Raw genomic sequence first — 22,659 nt, 5'->3', positions numbered from 1 at the left:
CCTCTGCCACCGACCCCCTAAAGCAAAATTTAATTTTCTCCAGAGATAGGAACATCATGAGGTGTTTAAGCCATGAAGAAGCTTTGGGAGCAAATGGTGACTTCCACTCCAACAATACCCTTCTACGTGCTGGGTCTTGACTTTTAAATGTCGACATACATTAACAACAGCAGATGGCGCCAAACAGCGAGCCACCTGGCAGCGAGGATGGCGCGCCGGTGGAAACCAGAGCATGGGAGCGACGATAGTGACAGTGTACCGCGGCTCATGGTAAACATTACACCTGCATTACATCAGCATGTTAACATTGTCAATATGAGCATGCTAGTATGCAGACGTTAGCATTTAGCTCAAAGCACCTCTGTGCTTAAGTATAGTCTCTAGCGACCTACATAACGTCTTGTTATGGTCTAAAATAAGCACTGCCACCACACACTGATCCACCAACACAAGTTATGAGCAAATGTAGCTGCTTGTAGTTTTGTGCTGTCACTCATCCATCATGATTTTGCATATATCTAAAAATTGAGGTATTTCTGTACTTACAGGTACACTTTTTTAGTATGTTCCCTTAAGATTACAGTATTGTTTTTTTTAAGAGGCGGAACTGTACCTTTTGACTAATTTGAGGGTACAAAATAAAAGAGAAGGGTACACAATTGACTTTTAAAAGGCTACCTCTCCTGTGACAAACGGTACTTGTATTTTTGAATGTGTCTGATGCGATAGTTTCACAATGGCGAAATGAGAACACATAGTTCAGGCTTTCGAAGAAGCAGCAGCAACATTTCTCATGACTTTGCTGCGATAAGTCAAAATGACTGCTTAGTTTGGAGACCTCAGACCATAAAAATGTGAGCTGAAATGATTTTATGAATCCAATATGTGTGTGTGCAAAAGAAGCCTGACTACCTTAGTAGAGTTTCATATGGTTTGTGTAAGTACTGACGTGTCTCTTTTGATCAAAGCAGGGAATGTGCAGTTTTCCAGACAGCAAATCAAGTTGTTTTTTTGTACAGACAAAAGCATCTTTCAGGCTATACATTCAGCAATTATTTCACCATCGTTCTCTGTCGCAAAGAGGTACAACAACCTCCGTCTTCCCATCATGCAACCTGGCAGGTCCTAGAGCACTTTAGGCCTCATCTAATTATCAAAAGAATAAAGAGGCTGAGTGGTTGGCCTTCTGCAGCAAAGAATGATTTCAAACATTGAACTACTTAGAACAGAAAATCACGCTGCACATCTATAACATGAGACAGGTGCGTCGGGGACGAGTAGGTCAAACATTTAACTACTGGCATCAGATGATCGGGACATGGTCTTTCTCACATTTATTTTCCCCCACGATCAAAGGGAGTAGGGCTGGGTATTGATACTCAATACCTTTAAGGCAGTGGTTCTCAAACTTTTTTAAATAATGTAACCCCTTTCACAGACAGACAGACAAAACTTTATCAATCCCCAAGGGGCAATTCATTTTTACAGTCTATCCCATCCATGTCATAAATAAGTACAAGAGTAACAACAACAATCAGCATCCACATCAATATGCCAGTAGTCATGTTTCCATCTAATTGTTAAGCGAATTTTAAGTGAACTTTAAAAAAATGAAAAAAAATTAGAAGCGTTTCCATCAACTGGTTTAGAGCGAAATTAACTAGACTACGAAAAGCGTAGTTTCGTCACAAGTTGAAGTTACGCATGGTTGTAGATTGCAAACCGGCTTGCTAAATCACAAGAGTTTAGAAGCTATACGTTTTTTGGCTAAATGGAGAGAGGTAGCATTGTACAAGTTGGCCACCTGTGCAGAATCCAGGGTTGTGGAGACATTTGGCGTCAGCGAGACAACCGTTCACCGCTGTGTGCGGGGCCATACGATTCAAGCTGTTGAACCAATTCATCAATATACCCGACGTGGCTGAAGCACAGGCTACAGCGCTCCACTATGCACCTTGTGCCACAAGTGTACGGCGCACTGGATGGGACCCGTATCCCGATCTTTCCCCCATCCGATGGATACCGGGACTATAGACATGCTCGCTACGTCACAACAACACGCCAAAGCTGTTTCCATCTCCCATTTGGCGCATTAATTCTTTTTCGAAAAAAGGCAAAAACCACCTCAAGCGAGCATAAAAAGTTTTTGCAAATTTGAGGATGTTTTTTTCGAATTTTGCCGTTTCCATCAACATTTTCTAATGCGATTCTTCAAAATGCGCATAAAGATACATTGATGGAAACATGACTAGTGACAACAAGAGCATAGATTGTGTTCAGTAGCTTAATGGCTGAAGGAATGAAAGAATTCACATACCGATTAGTTTTCCGTGCAGGAACATAATAGCGCCGACCTGACGGCACAACTAAAAATTCACTAAAAAGTGCATGGCCAGGTTGAGTTAATATTTGATCAGCTTTCTAAACCACTCGTTCCTCCCACAGAGAGCTGAGGACTTTCTGCTGGACTCTAGTGATCTTGGAGCAGACCTTAACAACACCCCCCCCCTCCCCGACCACCACAAAACATTTTCGGTGGAAAAAAAAAAAAAAAAAAACTATAAAAAGAGGAACAATACAGCATTACACCATACACTGTGCCATCAGTGTCTGTCAATATTGTAACTGAAAAACACTTATGTGGTACATTTAAAATGTTTAGAATCACAAAATGTGTCCATTACTATAGTGCATAATTATTTTAGGAATTATGCATGAATGATATTTTTTAAAACAAACATTTAAAAAAAAAAATCTTACGTAGCCCTGCAATACTCCAAAGTACCACTAGGGGTACACATACCCCCATTTGAGAAACACTGCTTTAAGGTATTGACTGAAATAACCCAGTATTGAGTAGTATCAAATGAAACCTGCCTTTGATCCTTTTTGTATCCTGATATAGAAAAAAAATTATAATTTGTATGGTTTTGCTTGCAGCCAATCACCGCAAGCGTCACTTGGTTTAATGGGTACGGTGGCCCTGAAGTGCAAATCAAAACAGCAAATAGAAAAACACAACAGCAAATCACAAACCACAACGGCAAATAGGAAAACACGACAGCAAATATGAAAACACATCAACAAATCACAAAGCACAACGGCAAATATGAAAACACGACAGCAAATAGGAAAACACGACAGCAAATAGGTAAACACTTCAACAAATCATAAAACACAACGGCAAATATGAAAACACGACAGCAAATAGGAAAACACGACAGCAAATATGAAAACACGACAGCAAATTTGAAAGCACAACAGCAAGTAGGAAAACACTTCAACAAATCACAAAGCACAATGGCAAATAGGAAAACATGACAGCAAATAGGAAAACACGACAGCACAAGTTAATGCCGTTGTGTTTTAGAATTTGTTGAATTGTTTTCCTATTTGCTGTCGTGTTTTATGATTTGTTGAAGTGTTTTCATTTTTGCTGTTTTCATATTTGCTGTCGTGTTTTCATATTTGCTGTTGTGTTTTCATATTTGCCGTTGTGCTTTGTGATTTGTTGAAGTGTTTTTCTATTTGCTGTTGTGTTTTCATATTTGCTGTTGTGTTTTCCTATTTGCTGTCGTGTTTTATGATTTGTTGAAATGTTTTCCTATTTTCTGTTGTGTTTTATGATTTGTTGAAATGTTTTCCTATTTGCCATTGTGTTTTATGATTTGCTGTTGCGTTTTTGTATTTGCTGTTGTGATTTGCACTTCAGGGCCACCGTAAATGGGACATGGTATTGATATCACAATGAAAAAGAAAATCAGTGTTTACAGCCAACACGTTTAAAACACTTGACTAACATTTCCTGTGTTGACAGTTATTTGTTGCTGTCCACTCGTACCCAATCAGCTCTTGGACAGCTGTTCAAAACTATTTAAAACATGCTGAATTGGGAGTGGGTTTATAGAAACACTGGCACATTTTGACTCTCTCAGGGCGAACTTTATTTCACAAGTTTGCTGTGAACGGGCTAAAGGAACACACAGAGCAGAAGTAGGCCATCGTGAAATGTAGGCAAAGACCTGCACCTGACAGCTCACAGCAGTTCAGCTTGAATAAACATATATCACCTCAACATAAAGCACAGTGTTTGAATTTTTGTTTGCATTCAAAGTATTATTTAACAGAAGAAGAAAATATTCATAAACCCGTAGATAATCGGAGTGGACAGGAGAGCCAAGTTGAGAATAAAAAAGAAAGAACAAATTTATTTTTGTCTTCTGTTGAAGCCTGCTTATATTACTCTGAGATCTGCTTAGATTGGAGGTGCTTCAGGAGTGAGGGAGCGCTTTGCAAAAAATGAAATTGATTTTCTTTTGTTCCAGCGATGTCTAGTGTGTAGCTGCTGGCTGAGCTCGAACACAAACACCCACTCCGAGTCCTGCGAGGAAAGCTCGATCCAGCAGGATCTTTGTGATGACAGGAGCGCACCGAAGAAGACTGCTCATTCCTGGAAAATATTGACAGGCTGAACACATGAACCCACAGGAATGCATAACCCTTAGGGGGAAGTTATACACGACTTCTGAATTATTGCCTCACATTTGCAATATGCAGTTAGTATCAGTATCACATGTGCCAGTCAGCTGCTGAAATACTGCAGGACATAGCAACAACTAAGGGGAACATGGGGAATTAGTTTTTTTTCTTGTGTGCATGAGAAACCAATCTGAGTAGCAGTCAGAATGGTTGCAGAGGAGGAGGTATTCATCTTCCTGAAAACGCAAACGAAATGTACCTGATAGTGTCATCGACAAACTTATTAAGTTGACTGTTAACTGATTTTATGCTGTGAATGTGAAATATTAACTTTAGCCACATAACGTTAGCAGTACTTCGTTATAAAGCATAATTTTGCTAGCCTTAGTTAGCAAGTTAGAAAGTTACGGAGCCCCTAAGGGGACATGAGCAAAAAAATATCTAAAATTTAGTTTCATGTGCTCACACGAAACTTTCATGTGTGCACGCAAAACCTTTTCATGTGCGCACATGAAAGTTTCACGTGAACACATGAAAGTTTCGTGTGAGCACATTAGCACACTAAACTTTAGATTTGTTTTCATGTGTGCTGTTATGAACAGTGCCAGTGCCACAGTCAGCAGCACTGCAGCAAAGAACTCTGGTTAGAAAGGATGGCGGCTAAAGATGAGTTTATATAGATGCCAAAAGGCTTCAATTTGTCATAAGAGTCTAAGTGCCAAATATAATTAGGCCCTTTAGCAAAGTAGTTTCGGCGACGGAGCCGTCTCCTCACTCTGAGTTCAACAGGGACGTTCTAAAACTTAGAAAGCCCATGAGAACCGTGGAGAGTCAACCCACAGCCACTCCGCTGCCCTGCCGAAAATGTGAAGCAGAAACGCTTAATGTCAGATAACGTCCCTAATAATTGGACTTTGGGTTAGATTTTTTGACAGTTTTCAGTGGTTATGAGGAGCAATATGAGTAATCATTGATCATTGTTTAGGTACATTAAACCACGTTAAGCTTTTTCACGTTAAGCGTTTTAGAATGTCCTGTTCAACACCCCTTGGAGTTCTCGTAGAATTAATCGAACATCCTCTTTCCTTATGTTTAATCCATTCTCCACGCATTTTGTGTACGTCCACCTATATCCGTGGAGTTGGCCAGATGTTTGAAACTGTTCATAAATGAAAGTAATTGCCCGATCCAAACCGCTGTAGGCTATCCCTTGCTCCGGAACAGATTACAAGACTTTAAAATCCGTTTTAAATGTCGTCTTGAAACAATACAATGGTGACGACTTGCAAGCAAAGCAGCAATGTCCTTATAATGAAGACCTAGATTCAAATATAGTGCAACTAACTCCTGTACTGTAGTCATTTCTCTAGCTGTCACTGTCTCCAGTATGGGCCAGGCTACATCAATATATAGCTTTCATGTGCACACGCAAAACCTTTTCATGTGCGCACATGAAGGTTTCACGTGAGCACATGAAAGCCGTGCTCATGTCCCTTTAGGGGCTCCGTAGAAAGTATCTTGTGAACCCTGCGCAGTACTACGTTAGCAGTACTTTGTTAGCATAATTTTGCTAGCCTTAGATTGGGTTCTAGTGAGTACGAGATACTTTCACGTGCTCACGAGAAAAGTATTTCCTGCGCACCAGAAAGTATCTTGTGCGTATCAGAAAGTATCTTGTGCGCAAAAGAAAGTATCCTGTGCACAACAGCACCAGAAAGTATCCTGTGCACAACAGCACCAGAAAGTATCCTGTGCACAACAGCACCAGAAAGTATCTTGTGCGCATCAGAAAGTTTCTCGTGCGCACCGTGCACGCCAAAAAAACTAAATTGCCCATGTCCCTTTAGGGGCTCTGTAAAGAACTACTAAATATAGTAGAAACATAACATCTCGCTCTCTTTTTACACGCAGAGCCGTGTAACTAACACTACATTATCATCTCTTCAGTGTTTCAGCACCATGTGTTTATGAACGTTGCAGGCATCAAACTTCCCTGTAGTGCTTCGGTGTCGTGTGGTGCTTTTCCAGAGAATTCATCATCTTTTCTACCGCGTTTCATTTTCAATCTGCTGCATGGAGAAAAAAAAAAAACTGGAATGCTAGATGACAAGTGTAAACCCAAAACAAGTTTTCTTTTCATTACAGACTTCAGACACAGGCTCACTGTGAGTTCCAGCGACAGGCTTGTATGTGCATGTGAAGACCACCCAAAGAGTCCTAGACCAACTTTTTTTTCCCCCTAAATATTGTTTCAAAAACCAGAGAAATAATCCTTATTAACATGACATATACATTTCCACTAGGGCTGTATTCAACCAAAGAAAATCTTGGTCGACTGAAATTCTACCTACCATTTAACAAATCAATTGGTGAAAGAGATTGGTTGGTGGTTTCTTTGCTTTTTAAACCTCTCTAAAACCAAAAATGCAAGAGAAAATGTGCATGGAAATATGGGTTTAAAAGAAATGAACAAACGACTATCTGAGATGTGGTCAGGCTCTGAGCAACGTCACCCCCGTCAGCGTGACTGCTGAGAAGAGGAGCGGAAAACCGGTTTAAATCATCTCAGCGTCCAAGAGGAGTGCATGCGGGCGACACCGGTGGAGACTCAAAAGTCTGTAATGTTTTTGAGAAAATCCTTGGTCTTACTTTTGTCCAAGGTTAATCACTATTTGTGTTCAGTGAGGAATGTTTTTGGCACTGTTTATGCCTGACAAAGCATAAGATCTCCAATTACAACGCATGGAAAGCGCAGTGTTTCGTTACAGAATACAGCGAGTTTGAGCATTGGGTATGTATGTGTGTGTGTGTGTGTGTGTGTGTGTGTGTATGGAGGGATTTACCTTTGTTAGTGTAAGTAATGATCAGGGCTGTGTATCATTTACCACAATTGATTCTTGTGCTCCACATCGCTCCGACTAACTCTCCTAACAAATCCAAAGAGTTTAGTGTCCCTTCAGAGTTTGCACCACAAGTCTGGAGAAGGTGTTCCTGCTGTCTGACTGTTACAATAAGTGCTGTCGCTGAATGTGCAGCCATCAGTGTGCTGTAGCGTATTATATTGCTCGGTGTGCTTTGGTGAACATCGAGCCAGCCAAGATGTCAAGCGATGTCTGTGGCGGGACAAATGGCTGTCAGAGAGGCCGTGTTTTCTTGTTTCTGTATTGCATCTTTGCTGAAGCTAAAATTAGACAGAAGCGGAAACATCCACTTGCGAGTGTAATTAATTTCAAAACTACGGATTCTGTTGAGATGAAAGATTTAGAGCAAACATCTGCTCCGTTCTTGGCAGAGGTAGGCTCCGGCAAATTATACTGTATGAGCCCACTTTTAATTAAATGGCTGACAGTGTGGGGCACAAAAAGGAGACTACAGATCTCCGAGAGAGTTACTGAAGACGCTGCACCTGACTCTTCTCTTCCTCTCTGTTCTGGCACTTCCTTAAAGAGCACTGAGTATTATGCAGCAAGCTGGTCAACAGTTTCCTTGTGTACAACCCATGCTCTATAAGTCTCTTTACTGCAGCTGTGTGTCTGCAGAGACACTGATTGGAAATCAGTTTGGCTACATGACGAACAGCATGCTGCTGCACACAAACATATGCTGAAGGACAGGCAAGTACAAGCAAGCGAGTGAGCAGAAACAAGCAAGAAAACAGACCCTTTGGCTTGAGTGAAGTAAATAATTGATTTTACAGTAACATACAGCAAGGGCGCATTCCAGCAAGCTGTGCTGTGTGCATTTCTATCATTACAGTACGGCTCATGTTTGAATAGTTTTACAGTCACAATTCTTTGTAGCTACAGTAGGCATGGAAACCCGAACGACTCACCTTCAGACTAGGGATGTAACGATGCATCGTGAATCGGTTAAAAATCAATATAAATGTGTAAAGATAACACAGAGTTGAGATTGTTTTTAAATGCATATAATAATAATATATATAAGGCGTAATCTACTGTAGATTTCATTTGTTTGACTTCTCTACGTCTTCTTAGTTTACTTATTTGATTTTTGTATTTATTTAGTTATTCTAATGTGGGATTTGTTTTAAACATCTAAGTATTCATTTTTTTATTGAATTTTTGTTATTAAAGATAACATAATTTCGATTGCGCATTTGATAAGAGAACACATTTGTTGTTTTGTTTCTATTAAGATAGGTATATTTTTTATAAGTCATTAGTCTGACGCTCATTATGTTAAATAAAAATCCTGAGGAAATCATATTGTGAACTTTAAAAATGTGAATTTTATTGAATCGTGAGTTGAGTGTATGGGATTGTTATATCCCTACTTCTCACCCAACCAAGTACTTTACGTTTCTTAACTCTAACCCTGAATAGCAGCAGGCTGAACTGAAAGATGAGTGGATAAAAGTAATGTTCCCTGGATAAACATGAGCGTGGCACAGAGTCAATCAACGGTATTATAGTGGGCTCTCGAAAACCTCTGGATGTCCCTCATTTCGGCCAGATGTCCGTTACCTTCCGCTTTTTTTGGGTTGGCGTTCTAACCTCTGGTGGATTTGTGAGGACTATGGTTAACTGCTCCTCAGATCTCTGCAGGGTAAATCCAGACAGCTAGCTAGACTATCTGTCCAATCTGAGTTTTCTGTTGCACGACTAAAACTACTTTTGAACGTACACATGTTCCACCAAAACAAGTTCCTTCCTGAGGCTATTTTGCAGAGGCACTGTGAGGAGCTTAGAGCCGCCCAAGATGATTATGATTGGTTTAAAGAAATGCCAATAAACCAGAGCATGTTTTCTCCCATCCCAGAATGCTGTGTGGACTAGCCAGACCCTCCTCCGCCCTCTCTTAGGGCCCTATTTTAATGATCTAAGCGCATGGCGTGAAGCTCCTGGCGCAGGTGTGTTTAGGGCGTGTTCAAATCCACTTTTGCTAGTTTAACAGCGGAAAAAAGGTTCCATGCATGGTTCTAAAGGGTTGTACTTAGTGTCTTCATTAATCAGAGGGGTGTTTTGGGCGTAACATGCAATAAACCAATCAGAGATCATCTCCCATTCACTTTAAAAGCCAGGCGTGTTTGGACCTTGGAGCATTGCTATTATGATGGAGGATTTGCACCGTAATATTTGTATTTGTAATCTTCTGCATGTGTGTGTGCTGCTGTGCGTCCCTGTGTGTGTAACAAGCATAGTGTGTGCATGCTTTGCACGAGCCTAGGAGCATTTTACTAATTTGCTGTTAAAATAACAATGAAATGCTGCGTTATTGACTTTAGACCAGGTTTTTGTTGGTCAATGGCGCGATCACTTCCCGCTGCCTCAAGATAGCAATACTCCCAGAATGCACCTGAACACACCACCCTGTAAGACCGGCACGCCCAGAATGCACCTGAACACACCTCCCTGTAAGACCAGCACGCCCATGGGTCACAGATGGGCGCAGGTGCATTTGCTGTTTAAACGACGTGGGCGCTGGACGGGAAACTGACAACTGCGTCGGTCTTAAACTAGCAAAGACACTTGGGTCGGGCTTTGTGCTGAGCCGGGTGCAGGATAGGACCCTTAGACTGTAAGTGATGCTCTGTGAGTCAGTGAGCGAGTGTCATAATCCAGTAAACCAAATGCTGGTCCGGTGAGCAGCGAGAGGAAACCAATTCCTTTCAGCCTCCAGCTGGCACTTTAAGCTCTCCCACCTGTACCGCACAGAGTCATTGTGTGGGCATGCTTTTCTCTGTCCCGAGCCAATAAACACAGTATTGGAACAGGTGCAGGAAGGAACCATGTCCGCTCTCCGCCTCCAGCCGGTGCTCAAAACAAGCCCGCCCACACGACACAGCTATTAAATATTCCTTTTACAAGCAGGGCTGAGGTGCAACTTTGGTCCAGGGGGTTTCTGGCTGTGATGCAGTAAATACAAAATAGAATAGATAATAATCATAAATAATGAATTCCCACACTCTAGCAGACATAATTTTCAGTAGATGTCTAAGTTTGAGTAAAAAAATCATACTTTTGTCCTCCTAGCTGACTTAATGGCTGTATGCCATTGCTTCAACTTTCTGGAGTTGGTCTTAGTCGCCTAAGATGTCTTCAGTCGATTAGTCAATAACTTTTTCATGCTGAAAGACTTACTTCAAAGAAACTTATGAGCACATCTCTGGTAGACACAGGATCTAAAGTGATGCCTGCACAATTCTTTGTGGAGAAACTCAGTTTTACAGATCTGTTAAATCAACTAATCCATAAGTAGACAAAATCATACAAGTGTTAGTCAACTAAGAATTTCTTAAATCGAGGACAGCCCTGTGTAGATCATTTGAAATGTGCTAAGGCTGTGCAATAAATCCAATTTTGATCGCGATTCTGGCTCCTAACGATCACAAAAACAATATAATTGAGAAAAGCGCTTATTTTGCACATTACATCCTGCAAATAAACTTGTGTTGTCTTGTGTTCTGAAGGTAATTTCAAAAAGTTTAACGGGAAAAGTATTAGGGGAAATTTCACAGTTCAAGGTGTTTTCACTGTTTTTTTTTAAGTTCAATAATTGCAACATCTTTCCAAAAATCAATGAATTATCGTGTTTCATAATCGTGATTTCAGTACTGACCCAAATAGTACTGACCCAAAATAATTTTTTTCCATAATCGAGCAGCCCTAAAATGTGTTTCATATCAATTTGAGTATGTGATTCAGTGAATGCCTACCCGCTAAAAGTCCAGTCAAGGAAAAAGCTGAATTTCCTCACATGGATCAATGATGACATTATTATAAGCAGCTGTCCAGTACCTGTGCCTGGGCTCCATTGATCATCAGGTAATACAGCTTGCTGAGGATGCTCTGCTGCAGCTGGTCCCAGGAAATAGACCGGTCCTCCCTCATTAGGAAAGGAGGTCCAAACCTTGAACAAGAATGGGGAAAAAAAAGTTTAAAATGACAGCTCACAACGCCCCTCCTCAACCGCTCCACATCAGACCTGAGCGGCTCGCAAGTCTCCGTATCCTATTGTAACGTAATTATTTATTAACATTATCAGCATTAAAGCAGAATTCTCATTGCGACATATCTATGGAAGAACGGAGAGAGATAATAAGGAGTAAAAGTAGATGATGAGGAGAAGAGGGACACATTCACCATAATACCCATTTAATTGAAGCAGCCCTCCATTGTGTGCTTGAGGTTTATTAGTATGAGACCATGTAAGCATGCATGCGCATAAAGAGACTTACAAAGACACGGGCACATACACAGTGAACCACGACGGGATGCTAATAAACTTTAGATTAATCAGAAGGAATAAAAGGGTAATGAATGAAAAGTGAGCTTTGTTGCATCTGTAAGGGCACTAATCGTTTTCATTTATTTTTTAGATTCTTAAAGCTTTAGTGCCTAACTTTTTGATATTAATGAACGTCTGTTACATCCAAGCCATTGCCAAATGAGTTGATACAAAGCTTAGAAAGACCGCCAGCTCCACAAAACTCTCTGTGTATTTCGGATGTATAGGAGTTCGAGAGATGAGTTTCACGTCACCGCCGAGAAAGGACAACAGCAGCGTTCAGCTTTGGAGACGAAAGAGGACTGCTGCAACAGGTGAAGGCATGGTTGAAAACACAAAGAAGCCAGGGGCGGGGCTAGAAGGGGGACACGGGGTTACGGGGTGTCTCCCCACCCAGTGGCCTAGGCTCGGTGGGCAGGAACTTAGACCACCAGGCTTGCAATTCACTGGTGGAAACACTGTTGTTAATGTTCAACATGTTTTTTTTGTTTATGACTGGTACCAGAAGGAGGGATCATATCTCCCCGATATTGGCTTCTCTTCACTGGTTACCGGTCAAATATAGAATCAATTTTAAGGTAATGTTACTTGTTTTTAAGGCGTTACATGGATTGGCCCCTTTATATATTGCTTATCTCCTTACCCTACATCACTCCTCCAGGAACCTCAGATGGTCTAATCAGTTCCTCTTAACTATTGAACAGTCCCGGATGAAAACAAAGGGTGATCGTGCCTTCTCCGTTGTGGCCCTAAGACTCTGGAACAAACTTCCCATTAATATTCGGTCCTCCTCTACTGCCGAGATCTTTAAAGGCCGTTACAGACCAACCAGACGGCCGACCGTTGGCAGAAAAGGCAGTTGGACTGATCAGCCTCCCCGAGTTTGTCAAAAAAGTGCCTTGGAACACACCAAAGTGACGAGACGTAATACGTCTCCATGACAGCAGGAGGCGCTAATCTGTATTGTCTCCCAAAAAATGAAAACCGGCAGCTGATTGGATGAACGAGTCACGTGGGTCTGGCTGCTGCTTCTGGATTTTGGATTCTTCAACCGGCCATTAATGGCGACTCATTCAGGATACAATGTCATATTGTACTAAAATAGTTCACGAAACGTGTTTCTGAAAACATTTTAAGAGAGAAATAGGCCGTGCAGTTGCTGAATCTGTCTTCATTTCAGATCGACAAAGGTCAGTTTAAAAGATTTTCGTCAGATTTTGAGAGGCTTAGTCACGCTCATCCCACTCGTCATTTCTGGGTGAGTCCCAACTGTCCTGTCTCCGACTGAGCATGTCAGGTCGGCCAAAATGAAGACCAACAGCTCCTCCAACGGACGACGGCACAGAACACACCGAACAGACTTGAGTCACGGACCTCGCCAGACTGTCCAACGGCCGATTAGCGGCCCGCTGTGTAGCTGCCTTTAGTCTCGTCTTAAAACACATTTTTATTCTTTGGCGTATGATTTAGTTTAGGGACTTAGTTTATTTGTATAGAAGTGTGTTTGTATGATGTTCATTGTATCTATATTTTTATTGTCTTCCTTTGTTTTTATAACATAATATAACTTTGTACAGCACTTTGTTCAGCCTAGGTTGGTTTTAAATGTGCTCTATAAATAAATTGACTTGACTTGACTATGTATGTACCAAATACCAAGGCAAATTCCACGGAAGTGTAACTTACTGTGGCAATAAACCCTGATTCTGATCATACATGGATACCACCTCGGAGAGATCCTCAGAGTAATTGGGAGAGTGCGGTTGGATTAGGGTTCAGGATGGTAACCATTAACATTCTGTGGCGACTGAAGGGTAGCAGAGCAGCGACCACGACACGGCATGAGACAGTATTCACAACAAAACGGGAGGGAAAATGACTTCAAAGTACAATTAAAAAAATTTAAAATTTAGAAGCTGCGATGGAGCAAGTGACAAAACAATTCCGCATGGTTTTGTGGCAAACAGACTTAGGGTGCTCAATTTAAAGGCCTTTAACATTTGCGTTAGCAACTCTCTAGCTCCTCATTCCCACAGTGAATGTTTCAACTCCCCACTCAACCGTGAAATAAATGCAGTGAATACATTTCGAAGTCTGAATTTATACTTTGTTTTTCATTTTCCCTCATGCAGCAAAATCTATTATCTACTTGTGAACACGCAGGGATCTATATTTATTTTTCACCTGCCTCCACAGACTTGAGAATCAGATGTACCAGAATAAATCAAATCATGAAATCAAATAGTTTGTTAAACTTTATGGATAGATAGATAGATAGATAGATAGACAGATAGAAAGACAGACAGACAGACAGACAGACAGACAGACAGACAGACAGACAGACAGATAGACAGATAGATAGATAGTGTGGTAGAAAAAGTACACTCTTATTGTCAATATTTTATTAGATATTGTTGTTTATTAGATATGTTTAGTCTTGTAATGTCTGTCATATAATCAAGAAATCAGACAAAAATAGATAGATAGATAGATAGACATATAGATAGATAGATATATAGACATATAGATAGACAGATAGATAGATGGATACTTTAGGTTTCACACATTACGTGTGACACTTCATTTAATCCTATCTACTGCCTTTTTTTTTGGTTTCACAGTTTCGGCAAATCAACGAAAACTGAGAGCTTTTCACACTTAGCCGACTTTCAGAAATGTACCTGTGATGCTTTTTCGACAGACACTAAAAGTCTGCGACTCCAATGTCATTGACTTTGGCACGGACGAGTCGTCCAGCTGTCATCTGCTGAGAGCGAGATGGGTGGGTGGTTTGATCAACGACGGCGAGGCGTTTGAAGGAGAAAGCGAGACTTGGATGGACTTTCCCACAGCCGTGTTGGCGAGCTCACCTATATTGATCCCCTGGACTGCCAGGGAGACGGATGTCTGATCTCTATATATATATATATTGCCAGATGTCAGATTCCTCGCTTGTTTGGTCTGAAACTCATCTCACAGTGAGACGCAAGTCCTCTCTGTAACAGGGAGCTAACATGACCTCGACGTGCGCCATCAGAGCGAGGCGAGATATAATGTGGACTGAGCTACTGTACACAGAGCGCACATCTGCTGAGATGCGGTTAACAGTGAATCCAACTAAAATCTAGATGACTGACAGGTCAGAAAAGAAGAAAGGTCCAAGGCACTCTTCTTGCAAAAAGTTAAAAAGCCATTATTTAGACGGTTATTTCATACTGAAGTCGTTAGTACGTTTAAAATAGAGCTGGAACGAGAGCCGGAATAGAGTTAATGTACTAACAATTTCAATATGAAATAGCCATCTAAATAAAGCCTGTTGGAGCCATTATGCCACTTTGTTTTTGTTTTGTTTAAATACCACGTTGGTGACATTAAAGGAGGCTAGCCTAGGGGTTAATAACACATGATTACCGAGTCGACCGTTCTCTGGGATATGTTTTCATGCTAATCGAATGTGACCAGTTTTAGCCCAAACCGCTAATTAGCTTGTAACGCTAGTCGTTGGGGCAGAGGGTAAAGTAAAAAGAAATCTCTATTTCTATACCACTAACAAGGCTCAAAATATCACCACACTTACACACTGCAACGGTAGCATAATGAGGGTCCCTACATGTAAACCCAAGCATTGAGAACTTTGTAAGTGTACAGTTTATTAAAAAGATAGTTTATAAAGACAGTAGCGTTCACGTATACAGGCGGGCGCCATCTTGGGAAAACAGTCACGACCAGTCGAACGACGAACGGCGTGTAACCAGTAACCAGTAACATAGCTCAAGCATGGCGTCGCGCCACTTTAGTGACCATGTGAAGCAATTCCGTTCCATTTCTGTAAAAAACTAAAACTGAAATGATTTGCTTTCATTTCTTTTTTATTTTGAATAAATATAGTTTCAACATAGTTTCAGTTTACTAAAAATAATTTCCACTGCTCTCTTCCGTTTTAGTTTACTATAATAACCCAGCTTCCAAACTCCGAGATACTGAGTATCACTCTTATTAGAGCCCCATGCACAGCACGTCAACATGAGGAGAAACCCAACGTTTCCTTGCCTACTGAGATCTTTGCAAAGTTGCAAGTGTCCGCTAGGGCAGTGTTTCTCAAATGGGGGTACGTGTCCCCCTAGGGGTACTTTGGAGGACTGCAGGGGGTACGTGAGATATTTAACAAAATGTTTAATAGTTCCAAGGCGGTTGTCTAGAACATTGTTCCTCTTTATGTAGACTTTTGTTTTCCTACCAAAAATGTGACATTTGTGTTGCCTTCTTTGGACCTATTCATGCCTTCCTTCCTTCTACTTTTTACAAGTTTCTCGCTTTTTTCGAAGTTAAAGTTTTTGATACTATTTTTGACCTATTCTTGCCTTATTTCCAGGACGAGACGGAGGGGGGGGCGGGACATGAATTTCAAAACTCTGCACCAAAATGATTTATTATTTTTATTCCAGAATTCAACTGTCTGTCATGTAAACCTGAAAATACAAGTAAAAAATCATTAAAATCATGAACTCTAGTGTCATTATGAAACAACTAAAACAAACAATGACTGCGCTTAAACATCAGCAACATCCGATCCAATCACTCCTTCTCGTGGCTGCCTTCACGTGCACTTTCCCTGGCCTCATGGCTGCAACTTGCGCTCTCTTCATCTACTCTATAACATAAAAAGGGGACAAAAAGGTTGTATTTTTTGTAATTAACTTTTGGTTAAGTATTTCAACCCCAGACTGTGGTGTCCCTCAGCTGTGATGCCACCCCGTTGTCTCCCGATGAGGATGGAGGCTTTTATTTTGGAGACGAGGAGGACTTTCGGAACGTTTTGGAAGCGGGTCGCAGGCAGAGCGCCTCTGCCGGACCGGGGGCTGGCTGCAGGACGACTCAATCACCATGAACAGTTTTTTAACTACTTGAGAGTCGACTCTTGAAACTTTGCTCTAATTTTCGGGACAATTAGGGCAGGATTCGGGATTCGGGACAACTGCTTGGATTTCGGGACTGGCCTGAATGAGAGAGAGACAGAGAGAGAGAGAGAGAGAGAGAGAGAGAGAGAGAGAGACGGAGAGAGAGAGAGAGACAGAGAGAGGGAGAGAGAGAGAGCGAGAGAGAGACAGAGAGACAGAGACAGAGAGAGAGAGAGACAGAGAGAGAGAGAGAGAGACAGAGAGACAGAGAGAGAGAGAGAGCGAAAGAGAGAGAGAGACAGAGAAAGAGAGAGAGAGAGAGAGAGAGAGAGAGAGAGACGGAGAGAGAGAGAGAGAGCGAGAGAGAGAGCGAAAGAGAGAGAGAGAGACAGAGAAAGAGAGAGAGAGAGAGAGAGCGAGAGAGAGAGACGGAGAGAGAGAGAGAGACAGAGAGAGGGAGAGAGAGAGACAGAGAGAGAGAGAGAGAGACAGAGAGAGAGAGAGAGAGAGAGAGAGAGAGAGAGAGAGAGAGAGAGAGAGAGAGACAGAGAGAGAGAGAGAGAGAGAGAGACAGAGAGAGACAGAGAGAGAGGTCAGTTTCACAAAGGCTCACTTGATATAAGTACCTCACAGCCTGTTGGCCTGTCCCTGCAGCGTTGCACACCAACAGCAGAATCTTTGCAGGGACGCCCTGGTTAAGGAACTCTGATGACATCGTCCCAGATGAAGGTAACCTCTGACCCTCAGGACCGGTGGAGTACGGAGAGGATGGGAGGCTGTGATGGTACCCTGGCAGAGGAGGACCACAGGAGAATATCAGAGACGGAGAACTAACTGGAGAGTTATGAGTCATGGGAAGAGGAGAGAAGAGAACAAACCATGGATACGATCACTGTTTGTTTCTAAATCCTGCTGATACTGATCATCACGCACCAATTTCACATTCTTCTGGTAAACAGCTTATACTTTCAAAGATAGCTGACAGCATGAAGTGCATGTTATTTTACAGGGTTCAACAACGTTGAAGGTTTTATTTTGACTTGTACGGTCGGGCAAGTAAGTTCATTTTTTACTGGTCCCTATACTTTAATGTTGAACCCTGTTTCACATGTTCTCCTTGAAACGTAGAGAAAACGATTCCATGCACTGAAAGTGTGACCATTAAACTTAACACCTCTAACACAAAGCGTGAGGAGGAGAATTGAGATGTATAAAGTGGTGAGACAGCAGCTTTCTATTTGAGGAACAGTGATTCAGAGGGGAGAACAGATGGACCAATGGCTGCCTGCACTCTCAGCAGGAGGTATTATCTGATGCAGCTTCTGCTCCACACATACCGTCCTGGTTGGGTGCCGAGCAGCACCACTCCTCTCCCCCCCCTATAAACACAGAGGAGTGTGACTGACTGAGCGAAAAGCCGAGATTATAAGATCCTCGTGAAATGTGACGTCAGCAGCACCGCGCTCTCCTCACACAGCTGACAACCTCTGGGAAGTTCACAGTGATATTTCACATGGTAAATTGGACGCGCAGACACAGATGAGAAGGTATTGATTGACCCTGGTGGCTGGCCCCCCCCCCCCCTTCCCAAACGTTTCATTAAACACTGTTGTTTACACCTGACGCCTGATTCATCACTGACAAAGCAAATGCCGCTGCTGAGCATCCTGTTACTGAGATCTTTGCAAAGTTGCAAGCGTCTGCTGGCACTTCCCTCTTCTTGTTAAGCGGTGCAGAGAGAGAGAGAGAGAGAGAGAGAGAGAGAGAGAGAGGTCTAACATTACGGTCTTTGTATTAAATGTCACGTTATAGGATATAAGTTTATTAACGTTTATTTTGTAATGTGTAGGAATGTAGACAGGCATTTAGGTAGCATGTGCAAACTTGTGACCTATGTCTGTTCTCTTTGTTTATTTTACCTGGTGTCTTATTTGTTCTTGTACATTTTTGTCTGGCGTTTTCTCTTTGCTTTGTTGCTTGCCTATATTGGATTTTATTTTGTTTTGTTGTCTGTGAAAGGTGCTATATAAAATAGACTTTGCTTGCTCACTTTTAAAAGACATGTCATTGTTGAAATCAATATAACTAACGTTAACGCAGCCTATATTTAGTGGTACGTTTGCCATATTATGGATATATTGTGCCAAAATAGTTAATCCAATCGACCTATGTGTTCTTTCAGATGGAACAGTCAAACGACAGCTCTCGTGTGTTTTGGATTGATCAAATGAGATGTAGATGAAAAGTGAAAAGAGCCTTTTTGTGTGCGCTCTTTCTTTACTACAGTTTTTTGATCAGATTTCCTAACGCCGATGCGTGGCGACTGCTCGGGACACCGCAAGAACCAGGGCGACGGTCGCTCGCGCGCCTTGTTGTGTGAGGGCCTTTACAGAAATAACTGAGGTGTGAGGACGTTAAGCTGTGCGCTGTATGAAGGCCAAGACCTATTCCAAACTAATCAGTCTTTATGTAAACCACCAAAGCTTTAACATTAACCGTCTGATTGCAGTGTCTTGACTCTGAGAATGAGCGTTATGATAACTATGCACATCTTTTCATTTTGTAACGTCGCTCTAATCGATTAATTCAAGCAAGTGATAAAACTTGCTTGAATCGTGTAGCAATAATTTACACGAGCAGCGACCTCTGACAGCTGTGGGAATGATTTATGGGGTAAAATATCCTTTTAAATGGTCGGCCAAACGTGTTCAGATAGCAGCAGTAAAATGCAGAGGTCACCTCCTGGCCTGTCCCGCTAAGATTCATGCAGAGCGCTGGGGAGGAGACCTGCCTCTCGTCGCTTATTAAATCTTTTTTTTTTTTTATGGCTCACTGTCAAAAACGGCACTGTTTCGACACATTTTTTTCAAGGCTCCTGTCATTTTTTATTTTTTTTTTAACCTTGTTTACAGGATGAATAATGGTATGGAGTTTGAGATTGTGTATGCTTGCCTGGATGTGTTTTAACACTGTCAGACAATTCCCAGAGCTATATAGTGAAAATGGCAATTCCAGCACAACACATCTATAAAAACGTGCACATTTTTTATTTTTATTTATATGTTTATTTAACAGGGACAGTGCACATCTTCTTAGCTGTACCAGAGTACGCTACAGATTTGTAAAGTATTGTACAGTAATTATATTAAATTGAATGGTATTGTGTAATGTAATTGTTTTGTAGTTTAGTGTATTATAATATTAACCAAGGCCCTGGATGATATGAATCTTATGTAAGCTGCTTTGGCAAAAAACATGTTTTTTTTTGTTCATACTAATAAAGCAAATTCAATTGAATATAAGCTTATTTACATCTGAAGTCCTTGGGCAGGAAACAGAATACCATCTCTAGCTAACACACGCACACACGCACACACGCACACGCACACACACACACACACACACACACACACACACACACACACACTTCTTACAAACAAAACACCACACCAAAAGTTAACTTTGTTTAGCCTACATACCTGTATGTAGTCTAAGTCCTAATCTCTTATTCTGAAAAAGCCTCAGTCTAATTCTAAGAAACCGCAGGAAGCCTGTGATCTCATCGCTCCGCTGCACTCTCAGGCTTCTTTCTTTGTCAAATGGGATGAGCCAGACTAAACACAGCCAGACTATGAGAAAGCCCATAATTAAACACCTCTGTCCCTAAAGAGATCTATTCTACCCACAGCTACAGTACCCTGCCCCCCACCCCCCACCCCATCAATCCCATTAGCTGTCTGCACAGTCATACTCAAGGTCTCTGAACGAAGAAAGTGGTTTGACTCACACATGCATCATGTTATCTGACTTAAGCTTATTTTGATTGTCTAGATGCAATACTTCTTTACATATTTTTTTTTTATTTTTTTAAATATTACTTAATATAGGGCTATAATTAGCTTCTAAACATAATGCCAGCTGTCAGGCTTTACCCCTTTATCTTCCGCTCTGTGGAATAGAAAACGTTTAAAGAAAATTGGGATGGTGCAACAGGGCAGGCCTGCTTGGTTCTTTTTGGGAATGATTGGAAAGATTTACAAAGAATATGTTTAGGTCGTTTCCTCTCTAACTGGGAGGTTTTGGGACTGATTGGTGGGATTGCTGTGGACGAAGTACACACGGAGATACAATGGTAAGAGCAAATTACCTTTAATAATGTATCCAGCTAATTTAAATAGCTCACGTTACTGTATTGTGTGAACAGTTAACTTCATTCGATATTGTATGTGGCGTTTTCTTTTGCGGGGCGCAAATGTTCCACCAGAACAAGTTCCTTCCTGAGACTATTTTATCTTCGCGCCGCCCAAGACGATTGTGATTGGTTTAAAAGAAATGCAAAACAACCCAGAGCAGTTTTTTTCTCCTATCCCAGAATGTATCTGTGGTGTTGCCAGACCTTACAGCGCTGTGGAGATAGATCTGGCAATGCGAGACTAGGGTCAGAGCCACAATGCAGAGTCAAAATATATGTGACCCAACATGATCTTACAAGATAAAACTGTCAACTTTAGTTTGCAGAGAAGAGGTGATAGATGCAGTGGTAAGAGGATGATGTAAGAGATTACTCTTAAGACTACAGCAGGGAGGTTGGGAGTCAGGAGTGGGGAGAGGGAAGGTTACGTCTTCATTGGTTTGCATTTGGCAAGATCCACATGTATGTTCTTTTTTCATTCCCAGCAGACACAGAACAGCTCTTTACTGAGTGCCTCTCGCTGCCTCTAACAGCCCTCCACATCGGGACGTTTTCAATTGTGTGGGTAACCTAACTCAGAATCTACTGAATGGATGCCAGTCAAATTCATCCAATCAAGTGTGTTAAGAGTAACAAGGAAACTGACCACAAGTGCGCACGTTGAAGCGTAATGAAACAGGGTTACCCTCAGATTTCACCCCAAATCTTTTGCTTTAATTGCCCACAAGATGCATTAGCTAAGCAATCAGGACGCTGCTCTTTTCAGACTCCCCGTGTGGCTTAATTTACACCTAAGGACATAATTCCACACTGATAACTTTTCCTTAACTGCCCATAGACATGCTTAGATTACCAAGCTTAGTTTTAATGAGACCCCTGATGAGAGTTTGTTATTCTGCCTCATATCTAACCCACGAAGCTCAGATTTCTACTTTCATTTAAGCATTTGTGGATAATTGATTAAGAGTCTCTCAGGGCATAAAGATCACGTTTTTAATGGCGCCAGACAGCCTAAAAGCGTTACAGATCACTGTTGTGACTGGACAGAAAAGAATGTAATAAAAAAGGTGCATTTTATACATTAAGACATTTTATTACGCCATTTTGATTTTATAGCTTTGAGTAATAACAAACAGCGAGGCAGAAAATACGTATGTGCCGTAGTTGAGATAAAAACAAATTAAGTGACTTAATATTTAATTAATGTCCATAAATAATTTAAAAAAGGCTGGTAGGATATTTATCATTTATCAATCGGGGAAAGTAAAAAGTTTCTTTTAAATGAAGTATTAAAACAAGCTAATGCTGCCTTTTTGGTATCCCATTACTTTGGGTTTGCTAAATTTTTTTGCCTTAAAAAATTAGACAAGGATGGGGGAGGAGAGGTATTAAATCACATGAAACAGTGCAACGTTTGAGAGGTAAGTGGATAGGGCTGGGTACCGAAGTTCAACACTTTTTAGGCACTGACCGAATTTCCTCCATGGTATCGAGAATGGAAAAAAATTCAATACCAAATTTTAATACATAAGGAGTAAATCCCATCATCGTCAGTGAGCCAATAAGCATGCATCGTGCTTCCACTAAGATCTAATAATGCTTGTGATTGGCTGTCTAACGTTACACATCGTAGAGGCATTTATGAAAAACTCATCACACGTGTGTGTGGTATTTTGAGAGGCTTGACTACTGTGTGTCACATCGGTGTAAAGGAGCTGAAAAATACCAAAAAAAGATTTGTACCGCAATGTGTGAGAAAATTCTGTTTTGGCCTGTGTGTTGGTATCAACTGCCCAGTTTGACAGCCAGGCCAGGTTGCCAGATATATCTGTAAAAACA

The 22,659-nt window shown here is 41.3% G+C and overlaps 1 protein-coding gene across 3 annotated transcripts in view; it reads right to left on the bottom strand.

Annotated features, from left to right (window-relative positions):
- usp43b (ubiquitin specific peptidase 43b) overlaps window positions 1–22,659 on the bottom strand; it is a 116,027-nt gene that overhangs the window by 26,293 nt on the left and 67,075 nt on the right. For all 3 annotated transcript variants that reach the window (XM_035996684.1, XM_031320961.2, XM_035996685.1), the window contains 2 exons: window positions 17,255–17,417; window positions 11,241–11,352 (listed from right to left, as the gene is read on the bottom strand). In XM_035996684.1, the coding sequence (XP_035852577.1) occupies window positions 11,241–11,352; window positions 17,255–17,417 (275 nt within the window). The remainder of the gene's footprint in view (window positions 1–11,240; window positions 11,353–17,254; window positions 17,418–22,659) is intronic.

The sequence above is a fragment of the Sander lucioperca genome, chromosome 21 (genome assembly GCF_008315115.2).
Source record: "Sander lucioperca isolate FBNREF2018 chromosome 21, SLUC_FBN_1.2, whole genome shotgun sequence".
Classification (NCBI taxonomy): domain Eukaryota; kingdom Metazoa; phylum Chordata; class Actinopteri; order Perciformes; family Percidae; genus Sander; species Sander lucioperca.
The sequence above is the reverse complement of the archived record's forward strand: the minus strand, read 5'-3'. Positions and strand labels throughout refer to the sequence as shown.